The sequence below is a fragment of the Charadrius vociferus genome, unplaced genomic scaffold, assembly GCF_000708025.1.
Source record: "Charadrius vociferus isolate BGI_N301 unplaced genomic scaffold, ASM70802v2 scaffold147, whole genome shotgun sequence".
In the NCBI taxonomy this organism is placed as follows: Eukaryota; Metazoa; Chordata; class Aves; order Charadriiformes; family Charadriidae; genus Charadrius; species Charadrius vociferus.
In genome coordinates this window covers 1446150-1465012 of record NW_009649570.1, presented here as the reverse complement: position 1 = coordinate 1465012, position 18863 = coordinate 1446150, and the positions used below count along the sequence as shown (strand labels likewise).

The 18863-nt window shown below is 37.2% G+C and overlaps 1 protein-coding gene across 4 annotated transcripts in view; it reads right to left on the bottom strand.

Moving 5' to 3' along the window:
• Positions 1 to 1112: 1112 nt before the first annotated feature.
• Positions 1113 to 18863, bottom strand: part of PMS1 (PMS1 postmeiotic segregation increased 1 (S. cerevisiae)) — a 45561-nt gene continuing 27810 nt past the window's right edge. For 3 of the 4 annotated variants that reach the window (XM_009890134.1, XM_009890135.1, XM_009890136.1), the window contains 4 exons: positions 13410 to 13865; positions 12750 to 12880; positions 4291 to 4451; positions 1113 to 1534 (listed from right to left, as the gene is read on the bottom strand). In XM_009890134.1, the coding sequence (XP_009888436.1) occupies positions 1343 to 1534; positions 4291 to 4451; positions 12750 to 12880; positions 13410 to 13865 (940 nt within the window). In that variant the 3' untranslated portion in view covers positions 1113 to 1342. The remainder of the gene's footprint in view (positions 1535 to 4290; positions 4452 to 12749; positions 12881 to 13409; positions 13866 to 18863) is intronic. The other variant, XM_009890137.1, reaches the window with a different exon arrangement.

The following is an 18863-nucleotide window of genomic DNA, read 5'->3' as shown; positions in this document are numbered from 1 at the left end:
TATAAACCTTCCTTCTGTATGAAAAAGATATTTACTTTAATGGCATAAACCCATAATCATTACCTTTCAGTTCAGAATTTATATTTATATACTGCTGTGATGTGATTTCTTAACTTATCTCACCAGTTCAGCATTGTTTCATACAGAGCAATAGATCAGTAATTTACATTTTCGGATTGTACGTTTCCTTGTCTGGTCTGATACTCCTGTCCACAAACTAGCTTGCACTCAGGTCTTTCAGCAACCTTCAACCATTTACCTCGGAGCCACAGAAACACTACAAAGCTAGGTCTTACCACCACATTTCCATAGTGCCAAGATTTGCTAAAAACAGAACAACTGGGGATGGGCAGGAATTTTCAGGTGATCTTTCTTGAAACTTTTAAACGTATTCTTCCAGAGACATTGCATCTGCTACGCGCAGAAGGCATAATCGGGTAGCTTTACAGAAGTAGGCTACTACCTGAAATAGAGGAGTAAACATTATGTTCTGGTAGAAAGAGAATGAAGAAGTTTGCCAGAACCCATAGCTCCCTCTATAGCAGACTTTGCCCTAGTTATGCCACATTCTTGTTGAGGGAGGACTGCTTATGGTTCCCACCCCCAAACTGTTTGTGTACAGCACTGCACCAACACACACATATTGGCATCTGCTTTCAGTGCTAACCCATGCTCCTGTGACTCTGATCCTTTCATCTTTCAAGTCATTGGCCAGTTTTTGTTTATCTAAAGTTTTAAGAGCGTACTATACTTTTAAGAATCACACTTTCCTAAACTAAGATTAAAAATACTCTGAATTATTTGCACAGTTTAGAGAAAAGCGTTTTGAAGACTGGACGCTAGGACTTCAATACTCATTTACATGAGCTAACAATTTCCAAATACAAAAATACAGCACCACGAAAGTGTAACTATAATAACTGCATATGGCAATGCCACATCTAAATACTTACAGCTATCTGGCATTCCTTTGAAGATTAACATCTCACACCCTTAATACAATAAACTTTGTCAGGCTCTGTTGAAAGCATCTTCTAACCACTTCACATCTAAAAAAATTTGACATACTGATATTTTCTAAACCTGCAGCAATAAGAAAAGCATCAAACCAGTTGAGAATATTTCTTTAATAAATTTTTTTAGAAAATGATGAGTTGTTTCTCTACAGTAGTTATTTCCAGTTTTCAAGTAGCATTTGAATTTAAATAAAAAAAGTCTCTAGGAAGTGAACATATGATAATGAAAAGTCATTATACAAAAGCTTTGCACAAAACATACTGAAATTACAGAGTAATGATCAAAATTAAGCAAGAGAAATATGATCCCAAACAAAATGTTCCATTTACTGAGTAATTTCCATGGAGCTGTGCTTGTCAACTTCTGGAATATCTGTTAAATGATGAAAAAAAGGACGACCATGAACACAGCCTTTATTTTCCTTTCCAAGCTGTTGCTTCATCCTGTAAATTGTGTTTTGTACATCTTCTTTTGACAAATGTAAGGGCAGCTGCCGAGCTAAACGTACTGCTTCTCCCTGTGGAAAGGAAAAACAAAAACAAAACCCCAATAGTTTTAAAGTACCACTTCTTAACACATTAACCTGGGGCTACCAGAAATCAGGACTTAAGCACTCACTGTTTAAAGGTCACTCCTCTCTTTTCTGCTGATAAATACTCCAAATTCCAGAAACGCGAGTGTAACTCTAAACATATCTTATTGGTCATTTCATGACACTTCTACAATGGAATAACACACAGTCTCCTGGTCATGTCTGCACTCTTTTTCTTTCAAGGTCCACTTTCGCAAGATGCTTTGTGTTTCTGAATATCTTATTTCCCATTGACACCAGTATCAGCTGAAGATGTTTACCAGTTCACAAAACACATTCTATGCCACAAACTTTAGAACTAACATAAATGAAGTCAGTCAGCTGAACAAAGTTTTAAAAATACTATAGTGAAATTGTAGATAACGTTGTATTAACTATTGTCTATTGCATCCAGTTATCTCACAATACTAGAAAGCAGAAGTGACTGCTGAACAATTACTGAAGCACCCATCCTCAAAGAATCAAGCAAGTTCAAAAAAAGTAGTCAGGTTTTTTGTTCCCTCCTCCAAAATGGGCTTTCCTGCCATTGCCTTCTCTTCTCCACTTCAGTAGTGCTGCCTAGACAGAAATGGACGTGCAATACAATCTCCCTTCACGTTGTACAAACCTGAAGCAGTGTTCGTAATGTTTTAATCTGAATCTTCTCATTTTGTTTGTCTGGGATTTTCTCCCACTCTTCCAAGTGGAAACAAGATCATTGTGGTCTATTCTCTACCTAGGAAGGCTGCTTCTTTAACCATTACCCTATTCTTTCTTCAGGGTCTACCAAAAGACAGCAAAAGCTGCAGACATGCTGCCTGCTCAAACATGAAACTTTTATGGTAAAAGTAGCAATTCTGAACTTGGTGGTGAATGGTGTTTCCAGTGTTTATTCCCCCAGAATGGTGGAAACACCTCAGTGATTATTTTTATATTTTTTTTTCATGACAGCAAGCCATATACTTCCTAGTTAATATGTATTTTCCAGCTACTGTTACTGCTGCACACGCATCTTCTTTATAATAGTTCCTCACAGAATCAACATTGCTCTTAATAAACCTTCCTTCAATAATCTCTTAATATATACCTTTATATGTATGTGTGCATAAATCTCTCTCTATATATAGATATGTACATATCTATATACAAGTGTATATATATTTATATAGATATATACAGATACCTGTGTGTCTGTGTATCTCTCTCTCTCTCAACCAACTCCACTCAGTCTGACTGATGGGTATTTGTAAGTAGAGGAAATAAAGCTTCCTCCTCCAAACCAAGTTACAAACCATTCCTGTCTCAAAACTTAACTCATCCCTTCTTTAAGCTTCTTTCATAAGTGCATGAGAGTGGTTCAGTAATACACAACAGAATCACTCGCTCCAAAGGCAGCTATAAACTTATCGCCCCCAAAAGACAGGGAAAGATTTGTATAATAAATGTTTAAAAGATAAAACATGTATTCTGTGTAAATGCCTAGGTCTCATTTTGAAGTAGCCTGATTCAGGAAAGTATGTTAGCAAATGCTTAAGTAAGAAGAGACTTGACATATATTTTGGTAACCTTTTTTAACAGAGATCTTAAGACTTGGGATTAAAGATAGCATTAGTGAAACATCTGCACAAGAAGTGATAGAAAACCACTATTGTTAGTTACTCCAGCTTTAACTAGTACCACGTATATTAGCTGTCTCTGAAACCACGCCTTTTATTGTCTCTGGATGGATGATTTTATCTATTTGCATATCAAATATTAACAAGAGTCATTCCAGTTCCAACTGTTGCATAATAACTTCTGTAAGAAAACAGATTAAAGATTCTTTTACTCAAGTACCGTACTTCTGGCAACTAATAATTCTGGCTGCTTGTGAAGAACACATGGTTCGGTCTCTGTCAGTGCACTGCAGAACTTAGTCACTACTGCATTGAATACAGGGGACTCACAAGACTCTGTTGGTTGTCAGCATGTGCTTCCTTCAACTGCAGAAGTTATTGATGTTAACTAAATACAAGCATTTGCAGAGGCATATGGGGTACACCGTATGTGAGACTTCATTTTTTACTTCAATGTCTTAAATCCAGTGACAGCTTGCTTTCCTGGCAAAAAAAGGTTGGAAACCTTTGTCTATCTCTACCGTTTCTCTGAATGAATCATAGGATTTTTTTCTTTAAGTGGAAATGATGCACTTTCTGATTTTCAGGATGTACATCTCATTGAGGTTTACACACGAATTAAGCTTCAGTTAATGCCTACTTTTCATAAACTATTACCTTGAATAATTTTGTGACTTCTTCATAGATTTATTTATAAATGAGTTAAATCTTGACGACTGTTCTGGATTCAACTGCCTTCTAGACTTTGTAAAGCAATTTAATGGCAGTTCTGTATTCTCACATGGAGAAATGCCTTTCTAGTTTGAAAACTGCCTATGTAGAAACACCCTGTGAACGTCAGCTTTCAGCATGTATGATATCACTTTGGATGATTGGTTTTGGACATGTCTCATGGAAGTATTTTGGTAAGCAATGCAGAACCAATACACCTCAGAGAGGATACAGCATTCTCCTTTTCAAAAGTAACTTCTGTTTAGGACAGAGATAAATTAATTAAAACAAAAAACTGAAGAAATATCTTCAAGCTATTTAAGGATTTATTATAAGCTTAGCTGGCCAATACTTAAAAGCAAACATCTGTCTTACCTCCAAGTAATTTATCACTTTGAGAGGCCTACATTCATACACCTCCTTTGCATTTCCATGAATTACAGCATTCAGAATTTCTTTCAAATCAGAAATACCATAATATGGCAGACAATTTGCCATCCCTTCAATTTCCAGATGACTTTCTATTGCTGAAGCACCTGAAAATACAAAACAAAACAGTAGGTTATACACTGCTTTGATTTCTATTCTGGATCAATTCAGAGAAAATTAAACTGATATAAAATCACTTAGTAAATTAGTCTCTCAAATTCAATAACATTAGGAAACTTTATTTGCTCCTCCCTAGGAATGAAAAGCATTTATTTGTCCAATGTTTCGTTATGATGATTGTGCCTATACACATCACAAACGTTTCAGCTTATTTTAATTCAAATCCTAGCTGGCATTGTTTAAATACTTAACAACATTTAGCAGCATGGCTTTAATTAAACATATATGAAATTAAAGTAGAAGCTACTAATAAATTACAATTTAGCTTGAAAAAAATTAAAACAGGGTGTTAGCACTATTTCCTATATAATTGGTTTAAACCTCTGTGGAGTTCAAGTTATCATAACAAATTCAGCTTCCACTGAAATAAAAAGCAGTTTTTTCTCCTGCAGCTTCTACACAGCAGAGGAAGAACGCAAACCCATATAACTAAAGGCTCTATGACAGACTTCATAGTATCAGTCATATGGTACCACTGCTTCAACAGGTACCGCTGAATAGGAATGATGGATAAAACATTTAAACAACCTTCCCAACAAAATATCTATTCAGTCTCTGAGATGTAAGTTTCCACTGCTTATTCACGCTACTTGCAAAAAAATTTTAATGAACCTGCTACTGTAAAGCTAACTTTTCTTCCACTCACAGTCAAAAGCAAGTTCTCTAGGGGGCAGGCTCACATATCCTCGTGCAGTCCTTCAGAACTCCTCCTCTCATTCATGCTGGGTGCACTGAAATCTCAACCCAACCCACGTGGCTACCTTCCCTTTTCCTCCACTAAAGTCCAAGAAGTAAACAGCTTCACAGGGAGAGCATGGAAGAATACAATTCATAATAAAAATAAACCCACCCTTGTGCAATGATCCCAGGTAGGATAAGTTACATTCAGCCTGCTTCATGAATGGTTTCTGCAAAGTCAGAAAAGCTGGAGACAAATAGATTGCTACAAAGTGGATTCAGTTAACAAACTGTCATAAGGAATCATTCATGTTCCTAGTCCAAAGAACAATGTGAAAGATTTCAGAAGTAAGAGAAAATATATATGCAATATGAGTCACCACAATGTACTTTCATCAGCTAGCAGAACGAGATTGTTATCCATGACCAAGCACTGTTTATTTTACAGTCATTAAATAAGAGCATAAATGACCAGGAGGACTGTGCAGGTTGAAAAATTTTCTAACTACGGTGTGTCACCAAGTAAATAACACTGTTGGGCTTTTTTAAGCTTCATGGCAAGAGATACGTTGACAAGAGTGAGAATTTGATATAGGGAATAAATCCCCCAGCCCCTTCAAAAATCACATAACCTCCTTCCAGCTACATATTCAACACTGCTTTAAATTTGAAATTTTATTTCCTTTTTCACCCGGCTTTGTCTTCTTTCTCTTTTTCAAGCTGTCTTTCCCTAATCGTGGCCAGAGAAAACAGACATATTTTTTTATGTGCTGCTGTAAGCCTGTGATCAAGTTCAGCTTAAAGCAAAATGTTAAACAACCTGAAAGTTCGCCAGTTATTGAAGGTGAGATAAGATAATGTACTATGCCAAAATTTCCCCATGGGAAAGGCTGTCAGCAAGAGACAGGAACAAAAGATAAAGTTTGGTTTTAATCTCCTTCAGCTATTTTCTCTTCCTTTTTATCCCAATTTTGCTTCAATGAAAGACTAGATTTGAGTAACTGTTCCAGACCATTTGATTACGCTGCTTTCTCTCTAAAGGTAGAACTTGTCAATTTTACAACCTTTCAATAATTACCTCTCTATATGCTACCAAAGACAGTACAGAAAATTTTGGTAAGTTTCAAGTGTTAAGATTTTCAGTTTAAAAACTTGTACTTCAGAGCTTCCTCTTAAAATTTCATGACAATGAGGTTCTGGATTTGCAAAACTTCCCCCCCCCAGATCCAGTAAACCAATGCTATGTGGTTGCTGACAAGACTGCTAATGCTCAAGATTCTTCAGTTTTATCAATAGCAATTTTACTGTCTGCAAAGATTTGAATTCACCATGCTGCTCATTAATTTGAAAGTCAAAGGAGGTTTTGAAGAGTTTAACATAAGAACAAACAATACAAATCCTGGCTAAAAGAAGTTTTCTTCTTTGCTATTTCTGGTTTTGTGCCATTCTCCTTTTGTGCTTACATTCTTTAGTCTGAAAGTAGCCTGCTGCATCCTGATTAACATGTTTATCTGCAATTCTTTGCAGTAATTCTGATACTGGCAGCATTTGATGATATAAGCAGACGTCTGAGCCTCAGTGTACTTGTAAATTTTTGACAAAATATACATTAAGATTTTTGAGTATTCAAACAGCAGTCTTCAAGCAGTTTCCATGGTAGTTTCTATGAAATGCTTTGCAACTTCCAAGGAAAATATTTCCGTGAACAAATAAACTAGCTTTCAATTGACTAAAAATGTGGATTTCTCATTGCTACAAATTTCCCCTTTCTCTTTCCAAACAAAGAGTTCACAATCATCTTTGGATAATTCCTTCTTGATGGCCAGGAAAAACTGCTCTCTTCCAGCTGCCACCTAGATTAGGTGACACTATAAGACTATCTATCTTCCAGTCTATGGTCAAAATCAGACTGAAATTAAGTAGCAGCATGATTTTCCACAGGTCGGTTACAAGAGCTGAGGCAGCTTATATTATCAAGGAAGATGGTTTATTTACCTATTACTGCTCTTTGAGGCCTTATAAGCACATTCTTTGGATATACGTATGTTGGGTACACATATTCTATCAGGCAGACAATTCTACCCTAAAAGCCTGCCTTGGAGCATGGCCCAAGACCCACCATCCTTACAAAGATACGCAAGATGTGCTCCTTGCTCTCAGTTCCTTTCCATCCGAGAATTCCCTCCATGAAAGTCTGAGAGAGAGATATGAAACACACAGATGTGCTGTGAAGGTACATATAACGAGCACATCTTAAGAAGAACTGGATGGAAAGCAATCCATCTATCTTTTTGAAATGTTTCTCTGTACGTAGGGGTCATTGCAAGCTATACCCAGCAAACAAATGCCTGGCAGATCCCAGAACACTGAGTTAAGTAAAAGCAAACAGACTGCTCTCCCAAAGGTAGCATCACTTGAAGCCTCAGTAACGCCAGAACATGAGGGGGCGGGAGGGCAGTGGAAGACGGACTGGAGCTCAGCGTCACAGCTTTGCAAATCACAACAACTGGCACGTTCCACAAAGAAACCATTGATTTTGCCTAACTGACATACAGCGAGAAGCTTTTTCTGAGCTATTTCACAACATGTTTTTCACTGTCAGCTATCCAGAGAAAATCTAGTTGAAAACTCCTTAGGCTGCTGAGCAGTCAATATAAAGAGAAACAACGAGACATTATAAAAGATATTAGGCTACCAAAACAAGAAGGTAGGACACGTCCAAGATCTAGGATACTTGGAACAACTGCAATCATAGAGTCTTTGAACTCTATGGAACAAAGGTACATTCCTGTCTTACAACAAGAGAACATTCAAAGGACAGACTTATCCTCAAATGAAACAATTAGCAAGTAAGGCCCGAAACTCTCACTCTCTTGTGAAAATAACTATCCAAAGGCTCCATTTGTGAAAAAGGAAAACATTGCCAGAAGTTCAAACAGTTTTCCCACCAAAATGACAGACCAAGAACGAAACTCCATGTGGAACTGAGTCCCTGTTAGGAAGAAAAGGCCTAATTAGACCCTTCAAAAACCTAGTAGGAATAGTCCAAGAAAGACATCTTGGAAATATAAGGCTGTCATAATTGAAAATCTAAACATTTAAGCAAATAAATCTAATACATAAATAGTTGATAGCTTTCTGTTATTAAGAAAGATCAAAAGACCTTTCTGATTGAAAAAAATCCAGCCCAATTCTAACTTCAAGAGCAGTTCAACATCCCAACTGTAAGATGGCAGGAGCTGCCCATGTGCAGTGGCAGAAAACCTGGTAATAAGGGCATAGTTCTGGGTTTTCAAACAGAAGGCATAAAATTCTGAAATTAAAACTGCTTTGACCACTGATCATTTAACAGTATTGGCAATGCTCAAGCTGAGGTCAAGTATATTGGTCTTGCTGTCCATGGGATCAGAAATACATCAGAATGGGCTCCTCAGTCAGAAAGAGAGTGTCCACTACTAAGCAAATGGACCACAAGAGGGAGGAGAATGAGAAGGGGAACAGAATGGCATTACTATACAAGTGCTGTTTAGCACCTGCCAAAGCAAAGAGAACAGAAGACATGACTTAGGACAGATATCATAATTTCCAGCTGGCTACTGGGAAGACAGACGAGTCTTCCAGAAACAGGTGAATTTCTGCCTGCTTGTACATCTGGTGTCTCACAGTGCCATGAGGTTCAGAGCGAGGCATGTCCATGCTATGCCAGTAAGAACGGCTCCTGGTAAGTTATTAGCGTATCTAAAGTTCAGATCCGCCCACCTCACTGGCTAAAAGGTCTGTATAGTTGTATTTTTGCGAATTCCAAGCACTCTGAGGGAATAAGATTCAATTTCCGAGTATTAATCCCAAAACTTGCCAAATTTAGTGCAAGACTAATAAATTTATCTTTTTATCCTATAAGAGAAGTTGTCCCTTACAGACAAGTCATCCAAATAACAAAAAAACCCCACGATACTACATAGAGTTTTTTCTTTTTAAGAAACTATCAGAATCAAAATCTTCATACAAAGTTCCTCAATGCCATAAGTTGCCAAAAGGTAGGAATTTACACTGCAAAGAAGCACCTTTAACAAAGACCAGTTGAGATGCAAGCCCAACGCAACAAGGGAATTACCAAAGTAACCTTCCAAATTAAGGCAGCTGTTCAGGTTTTCTTGTTATTAAATAAACAGTCCTGTAAAAAACGCCACACACCAAGAGGAAATAAGGAATAAATCTATTGTCCTATATTCAAGTCATTATACTGACCTTGGAAACAGTTCTAGCGAGATGCTCAATACCAAAGCAAGAGGTCTCGTGTTCCTAATTAATATCTGCGTATTATGAGTAGACAAAATATGATAATGGGCAACAACACTCGGGGTCCTTCTCCTTTGGCAGAATATGTGTGGAGATTTAAACAAATAATCAATGCAACCTACTAGGACTGACAGTCCTCTTCAGAGATCACCATGGGTCAAGGAAAGCCTCTTCTTCTGCGGCGAAAACTGCCAAACATTGGATTGGAGCAGCTAAGTTTCCTTTGTTCTTGTTTCGGTAGGTATCTTAGAGCTACTGATGGCATCACAGACTTACCCACGTGAATCAAGAGAAAGACTTGTTGTTTTGCAAGAAGAAATTACCAGAAATACCACTTCACATTTCAATTCAAAGCTAAAGAAATGGAACCTTTGCTTGTGACATAAAAGAAGATGTCTCTGTCAGAAAAAGGAAATTTTCTGCCACAGAAGATAAAACTTCTAACCCAGGATGAAAAAGGAAGCCATGCACTAGTGGCTATAATAAGAAATCAACCAGCAGTCAGAAAGGGACATCTAATATGACCATGTCAGGGTTGAAACCCCAAAGGAAAGTAGAGACCTTCAAATATACTACAGTGGACCTTGACAGCAAGAAAGAGTTGATAGTTCAGTTGAGAAACAACAAATACCAGGGCTGATCCAATTCATCCAAGAAGTTGCGAAAAAAGGAGTTATAAAGGTACCTGAACAGAGAATGGGGTTCAGATGTGCTCCAAGGTGAAACTCTCCAGCTACCATGGGTTAAGCGCACATTTGCATTCTGGACATTCCTCTACAGTAAGCTGTGATTTATCATCCACCACACAAAATGGCAACCCCGTCCCAAAAAATTAACAATTTATCCTGAAGAAACAAAACTTTTCTGAGGCAACTGCAAGGACTTTTGAACGTCCCCCTTAAAGGCTGTGTCTGAGTTTCAAAAATCCACAAAAACAGAGACTGAATTCAGACAGTGAACAAAAAAAATGCTTCTATAAGGACAATGAAGAATGTTTTATGAGATGTATTTGTCCTCTCAAAGTTAAGAAATCCTATAGTATACTGAGGTGTAAGTGGCACAAGTCACTCCTGGTCCACAGGTCACTACATAAAATCTATAAATTAAAAGAATCTCAAACTGCATAATGAAATTCCCAGAGAAGGGCATGTAAGGAGTGTTAATAACTAATACCTGTGTTTCTAAAAATCAGCTTTAATAAGTATTTGTAGAAGACAGTAGCATATTTGTAGAAGACTGCATATTTCAGGGATGAGTTCAAGGATAAAAGAAAAAGGAGTGACTGATGAAGTATTAAGTAAAAATCCTTGGGTCAGTTGGAAAAAAGGCTGGAAGAAATTCCATTTGTTTGCTGGTATTTCTACCTTCATCTGCAATGGTATGCTCTTTTAATAACAGAGGCTGTAACTGCTATAATGTCATCAGCAGAAGCTTATAAACATGACTGACAAGCCTCAGATGTTATTAACGTTTCATTCAAGTAGTTAAAATCTAAGACTGCGACAAAGAACTGAATTAGATTGCCATTCTTCATATGGACTAGCCGTATGGTACTGATCAAGTCTACGACCACGGTGCATCGACCTGTATAGTGCATATAAAGCACTTTTCCTTTCCTTAACTGTAAACCAAGTGAAAACAGTTTCCTCACAAGATTTCATTTCCTTAATTTTACATACTTAAGAACACGGGATTGGAAAATGGTTACTACTTCCCGGTTACTGTGTCAAGTCCCTTGCTGTTATATTGTACAATTCTGCTCTTAAACAACTCAAGCTGTCTTAAAACTAGTTTCCCATCTCCAGCACCACAAGACCAGTCAACCACTCTCTGCTGTTGTTGCCTAGAAACTGTCTTCAAATTTTCACATTCAATTTATTCACATCCAGTTTACATTAACTAGATTTTGAGCAAGCTTAGGGTATCAGTAGGTGGGGGGAAAAAAAAAAAAGTATGTGAGCAAAAAGGCTAAGGAACAACCTCTTTCTCCCATATTTGTCTAGAGACACATCATAGACCTCCTCAACTTTTGATTTGCTAGACTGAATAAACCTTTTAAGAGCTGCTTCTTACAATACACACTTTATTCCCCTAACCATTCAATCTACGATTATCACCATGAACACCTCTTCTACAAAGTTTTTTTCTATTTATCTGGGGATTTAGCCAGTTGGAAAGAAGTTTCCTTGGTTTTGCTGTGCATGATTCAGTAACGAAAACAGCTTAGGCTCTGTTCTTCCCAAGAGCCAGCCCCTGAGTGAAGGAGTTGCTCTACATCCCTTTTTTTGTACCTACCCTTAAAAGATCCCATATGTTACAGTAGATCTGTCATCACTGTACATATGTGGGGATCTGTAACACACAAAGCTATAGCATTTCTAACAGCTCTTATAGTGAATCTTTTCTCTGAGCTGTCAGCTAGGTACTACCCCCAAAGACGTTTGCATTTCTCGGAATTCTGCTAGAGAAGCCCTGGTCTGCAGAACTGACTCTTGGTGGGTTGCCCCTGGGTTTCCAACAGCATCTCCATAAATCATTCTTCAGAAAAATATATAAACATTTGATCTCTCTTGCTAAGTTAAAAGGATCTTATATGAAACAGACTTACTCTGCGATCAACACAGAGACACTGAAAAGCAGGCTGTCTCCAAAAAAGCTCAGATCAAACTCTATCAAAAGTTGTGATGGTGATCCTGTCACCCTCTCTTTACTGGCCCCTTTGGGCTCTGCATTACTTTCATATCTTTCTGATGTGAAAGTCGGTCAATAACCAGATCCATCTCCTTACTGGACCTCCCCAACTGCTTAACAGCAGAGGACTAGTCAGCTGAAGCACATACTTGTATGAGCTTCTGCAAGTAAGTATCACCTTAGAAGAAGCTGCCAAGACTAAGGAAGTCTCATCAGCTTAATCTAAATTCTGTCAGAAAGGCAATTAAGGATATCGACACCCAGCATTTTGAGAAAAGAAGAAAAAATAGAAGTCAGGAAAATGTGGATTTCAGAGCGTTCTTTGAAATACTATTAAAGTTTTCTGTTTAGCTATCAGTTTCCATTACTCCGTGTTCTACGTAGGAGATTAGATTCTTTGCCAAGTAATGAAATCTCAGTGTTAAGGAAAACAGGCTGTTAGTGCTTTAAATGATAAAGTGATGTAGAAGAACATGATCTACATTAACAATCATTTAAATCATTAAATCAGAGGAAACAAGATCTAAAAAGATTAAAAGATTTTAAAACCATCATACCTTCTATCACTTTTATCTGGAAACCGTTTGCTACAAGCCTTGGATCTGACAAATAACCTGATCCATTGAAACTCTGGTAATCCTTCTGCATTTTATAAAGAGCAGCCATATACTGAGATCCACCAAGAAGACTGAAAAAAATAAAATATCCCAAAGGGTTAAAAGTGAAAATCCTGAAAATTAAAACCAAAACCGTGGGAAAAATACTGAGAAAAGTAGTTAAGTGATGAAAAGTGATCACGATTTTTAAAAGTATTCTGAAAAAGTAATTTGTTTAAAGAAAGAAAATAGCAACTATTCACATATCTTCAAGAGCGACCAAGCTTAGGCATGTAATAAAAATAACATAACCCATGGGGGAAAGTTAGGTAGAGTGAAGTTGTGAAAATGTGGAGCATTTAATTTTCCTCTGGGGAAGAAATTTGTCTTCACTGCATTACCAATGAAACTGGTCAAAATTCATACTTATTTCAACTGGAGTATGACAAAGCCCGCTCATCACTATAAGGCAAAGCTACACAAAATAAAAATTTGTTCTTACAGATAAACGAATGTATAAATAATCACAGATTTAGCAGACAGGGCCTTACAGAGTTTTCTGTAAATAATATCAAATGATACTTGAAATAGTGTACAAATATTTGCTTAATTGTACTATACCTGTCCATTAACACAATTGGCTTGTCCAGTTTCTCTACTGGAAGCTTATGATTCATCAGTAATCTTTTATGTAGCAGGGCTTCTTCCAATCTATATGGATTCAGCAACATTAGCTTTTTTTCAGTAGCAAATATCCAGACATCAGGAAAACTCTGACGACGGATCAGGAAAAGCTTGTGTTCATCTGGATCATTCTTCTCATGTCTCTGAAGCTGATGTCTACAGGAACTCAGAGAAAAAGGCACTGTCACAATTTTCGTAGGCTGCTTAGGTTTCCGCTTCTTTTCAGTTTGAGCATGAAATATCTTGTCAAGCTTCTGCTGGTCGGATGGGGAAGTCTTCAGCTTGGGTTTCTGTTTTTCTGCCGCCTTTGCTGGTTGGTGCATTGTCTGTCCCGTAGCTTTCTTGACTTCTCTGTTGTACCGCTCCAGGTCTTTAGCAGCTTTAACTTCATAACTTAAAAGAGAAAACAAACCAGTAGCATAATCAGATTGAAAAAAAAAACCAAACCCCAACTCCTAACATACTAAAATAAAAGGCAAGGTAATCATTCCAACAGACAAGAATGATTCCCATGGTTCATTCAAGTAGCCAAATCAATATCCTTTCCACTACAATACAGGTAGAAGGTGATCAGTGACTGTGCCCCTATTGCATTATCCTGTGAAGATGGTAAGTTGGAAATTTTTCTTCATCATGACAGCCAGCAAAACCTGAATTACTGAAGGGGGAGGAGTAGAGCTCATACAAAGAGCTACAGCAGGTTGCTTTTGACCTCAGTCCCAAAGACTATGTTTAAACCTAATTCACAAGCAGATACCTAGTTTTGGAAGTTTTCTCCCACGCACATTCAACCCAATTCACAAAGTCATTTAAGCTTCTAGAGCTCTACAGACTTCAAGGGGAGACCATGCGGTTAGGTATGAGTTTGGAGGCTAAATAACTTCATATTAAATAAAGCCTGAGGCTTATGAAGAAGTAGATTTGACTTTGAATGACTTAAAGTTAACCACAAATAAAAAGCATGAGAATACAGCATATATATGATTATCACAGAATTCTCTAATAAACTTACAGATTTTTCAGAAAGTACTCAATAACGAGCGACTCCTAGATGCTGTCTAAATAATTAAAACATTACTACATACTAAAGCTCTACAACCTGAATGGATTCTTAATGAGTTTGCAAATGTCAGGAAGATAGCTAAACTTTTATAGATGCCAGGTTTATACTTGCCTACTACATATGAATCTTACTTTTTTGAAGGCCAAAGGAGTGATTTGCTGAATTCCCTCTTTTTGCCCTTATTTGATATTCTGAATTCTAGCAGGTGATTCAAACCAGTTCAATTTTCAATAAAAAAAAAGTGGTACTATCATATGTAAGTATTGGAAATAAGTATTTTAGCTGGTCATATTTATTTATTGCTACTTGCTGGAACAGTTTGATTCAATTATGTGTATGCATGCTGGAAAATTAAGGTCAACAAAAGGGTCAACATTTGCAATTAATTATGATGTGCTAGCATTCACATATGGTACCAATATTTAGTTAACTAAAAAAGTCAGTTTAAGTAGTTTCTTGCAATAAATCATGTCCTAGAAAATATGGAGTAAATGCTAAGATAAAAAACATCTGCTCCTTTTAAAATGAATGGATGAAATCACTTGAACAGAATTTTTTTTTTATCCCAAACACATTTATAGCTTTGACCAGATCAATAAATACTTTGTTCTGAATAGACTCAATTGTAATGCAGGAGACTATTTAACTACAAGAGAACTGAGCTTTCAGTGATACACTGACAATCCAAAACAAAAGCACTTCCAAAGAAAGTCCAGCTTGCCTGTCACTATAGGCTACCAGAAAAATTCTAGCCTTACCAGCTTTGATTGTGAGGTTTTTGCAAATTCATATGCATCACTATCAGTGATTTGTTCAGAATTAAAGAAAACAGCAGGTTTACTAACTACAAGGGAACACTTTTGCCTTTCCAAAAATCCTTCCACAGAGGCAAGTGTAATAAACAAGCGCTACAACAACAGTTTCTTCTCTGATTTGTGAACTCAGGATCCTTTCCTCAAACTACAAAACCTAAAGCCAAGGAAATTTGCAAAAATGGGTGTAAGGAGGGAAGTCGAAGACTAGAATGAAGTCTAATTTTAAAGGCAGCTTTGGTTTAACTAGAAAAATGGTTCCTACAACTTACCACTTTCCCCTTGCTTCTTAAACCCCAAAACCCCTTTAATATAAGGTCTCTCAGACCTTTTAAGACAAATAGCACTATCTGAATTTGACTATTTGGAGTAAATTCTGACTGGAGATGGCCACTTGTGTAGATTCATCCATGTTTGGAACAAAGAGGCATCCGACTCAATGTAATATCTCTCAGCATCAGCCTTTTCACTAATGAAACCAAATCAACTCAAACTATCACCGTAAGTATGACATTCTACTTCTGTGTTTCCTTCCTTCGTGAAGGGAAAAATAAAAAAAAGCTTTTAACTGTACACATCAGCATTTCACAGTCATCTTCCAAAACGCATAGGTTTCAAGGTACTAGCACTGTTTCCTAGGAGTGGACAATATGGACCTACTGTTATGACTGGGGACAAGCAACAGATACCAATTATTCATGATTAATATCTGGCAGTACGTGAATGGAGCTGGCTAGAGATATGATGGATGGCCAATGACCAGATGGTAGCACCAAATTACCCCCACCCATAGGAAAGAGAACACATTAACTACAAAGTTAAAATACAGTAAAAAATAATTTTTATGGAATTGCTAAGCAAGCATATTTTCCCCAATGTAAACGAGTTGCAAATAATGCATACACATGCACACAAGCCATGAGATGGGTGGAAAGTTCATCAGGCAATAAAAAGTTACCACACATGAGTTAGTTATTATCAGCCACTAATGACTGTCTAAGTGCACACTCTTCCCTGTCAACAGACAGCAAAGGCCGTGCTACCTGAAATGATGTTTCTCCCAAGGTACATATATAGTCACGAAGAATTACTGTAGAGCACTGACAAGGTAATTTGTTAGGTCCATAATAATGTGTGTGTGGCTCTGAACCTTTCCTACTCCCTCCGGGTAACTTCTGCTGCCATTGACATGGCACTTGGAGGGATTTCTCCTGCTCCTACCTAAGCCTGATACGCAAGAAATACTAAAACCAGAAACACACACAAGCTGTATTAAATAAGAGTAGAGTGAACGCAAGAAATTAAATCCTGACTTTGCAAAGCAGGGGGATATACGATGCTGCCAACATGGACATGCATGGAAGCTTTCCTCTTCTATTATAACCTAAAGACCATAACATTTTACATTCCGGTTGAGTAATAAATGCTGACTTGTTTTGAAAAGGCTATCCTATGTCACTACGAGACATCTGTTGGTTGTACTGCTCCCACAAAGGATTTAAACTCATTTAGACCTGCTGAAGAAGCAACACAGAGAAAAAGAGATGCTGAAGCCAAGCACACCCATTGTAACATAAACATGTGACGATCACAGAAGGATGGAGGACCAGAGCCCAAGAAAAGTGGTTTCTTGCCAGGAAGGCTGCGTGAAGTTGGAGGTATAGTGTGCTCGGTAGAACTGAGGCACTTGGGCTGCCCTGTTGTATATACATTTGTTGTTACCTCTAGGTGGCCCAATTTATCCAGAGTATCTGGTAGGCAAGACTTATGTTCTCTGCCAGACATACAACAGTTGTTCTGGATTGTTACCTTGGAGGAAAAGATGTCTGGGTATCTCTTCCTATTTGTTATTTTCTGAGGCAATTTTAAAAGATTAAAAGCAGAAAAGAGGTATATCAAAGCTGAAATGCATGGATACAACTGGTCGTAAATTTTTCATTCACTTCAACATCCACTGGACCATACTGCATTCATTCCCACATAGAACGAAAACTTCATTACCAGAGAGGTTTCCTTCCTGAACGAATACAAAGCTAATCTGTAGGCACACTCTTAAACATAACAGTTGTACCAGGAAAGCAACCATGAAATCTCAAACGCTAAACCAGAGCAAATTAAAATTTTCTGAAACAGCTGGCACAACCTTTTGTTTCATTTCATTAAAAGCAAGAATATAATTGGAGTAGATTTCTACTATTAGATTAGTATTTCTGCTAATGCAGAGATCGACAAACCCCTTTCTCACACGTATGGTTTTGTGATCATGGCACACTGCTTGCTTAGTGAGCTTTAAATGAGGTAAATGAGAAGCTAGATAAAAAGGTTTTACTTTACTCTGAGATAGCTGGTATTCAGAACAATGTAGATGTTTTCATAGTCAAGAAGTCAAGGAAAAAAACATACATACAAACAGTAATTCAACAGGTATAGCTTCTCTTTCTTACCATTCTCCTAATTGAATCGCTCATTAGCGTTAAAATTATACTGTTTTGGCTAGTATAATTTCCTTTTCAGTGGTGTTTCTTAATTCCCTCTCCTTGCTTCCACAACATGAAGAAAACACATTTTCACAACACTTCCAATGACTTTGTTCTTCAGAACCAAAATTTCATTTCCCAAACCTTCTGCTACAAATCACAATATGCATTTAAATCATTACATGTAAAACTATTAAAGAACTACTTCTATTTTTCTCATTTGTGTGATGCCCTACAGTGTGTTGCATTTTATAATATTACAAACTAAATGTGGAAGGTTTGGTGGCTGTTTTGTTTTGGTTTTTTTTAAACCATCTTACAGTGTCTCAAAATCTGTTATTCTAAGTCATCTTGTACCATAATTCAATGTAAAGGACAACCTATACCTAATATTTTAACTAACCCAACCCCTGCCCCAATTTAGGCTAAAATATTTCCCTTACTTTCAGACAGATTTCAAAAATTCAGTGACAATTTGCTTTGGAAAAATATGGAATTTAGCTATTCAGATTGCAATCTAAAAAAAGATTTTGTTTTGATTGAAACAGATTAAAATTCAAACTTTACTATATTCTCTGAACCAGCATTGGAAGAGCTGTTTAGAGGAAAAAGAAATTCCTAGCGTCATTTGATTGGGTTTTATAAATACATTTCTGAAGTCGCCTGGGTTGGGATACATACTAAATTTAGAGAAAAGGAGTTTACCAAATGTTCAAGTACAAAAGATCCTGAAAAGAATTCTCACTTTGTAGCAATAAAAAAGAACTGTTGGTTGGAAAAAGCTCTGGAGGAACTATACAGTGCCTCGTCCATCACCATGCTGGTTTTCATTCAGAGTGTATCAGGAGTGACAAGGCAGCTCTTCGAAAACAGAAGTTTGTAGGATTCAAACAACACATTCTCCTTGCCTGTTATCTCTAAACAACAATTCAGCAAAACCATACCTACCTAACTGCTGCACGGCACAGTGGCAAAACGAGTAACTCAACTCAGCAGTGCATGTATGTACACAGCAAAGGATGACAACTCACAATACTGA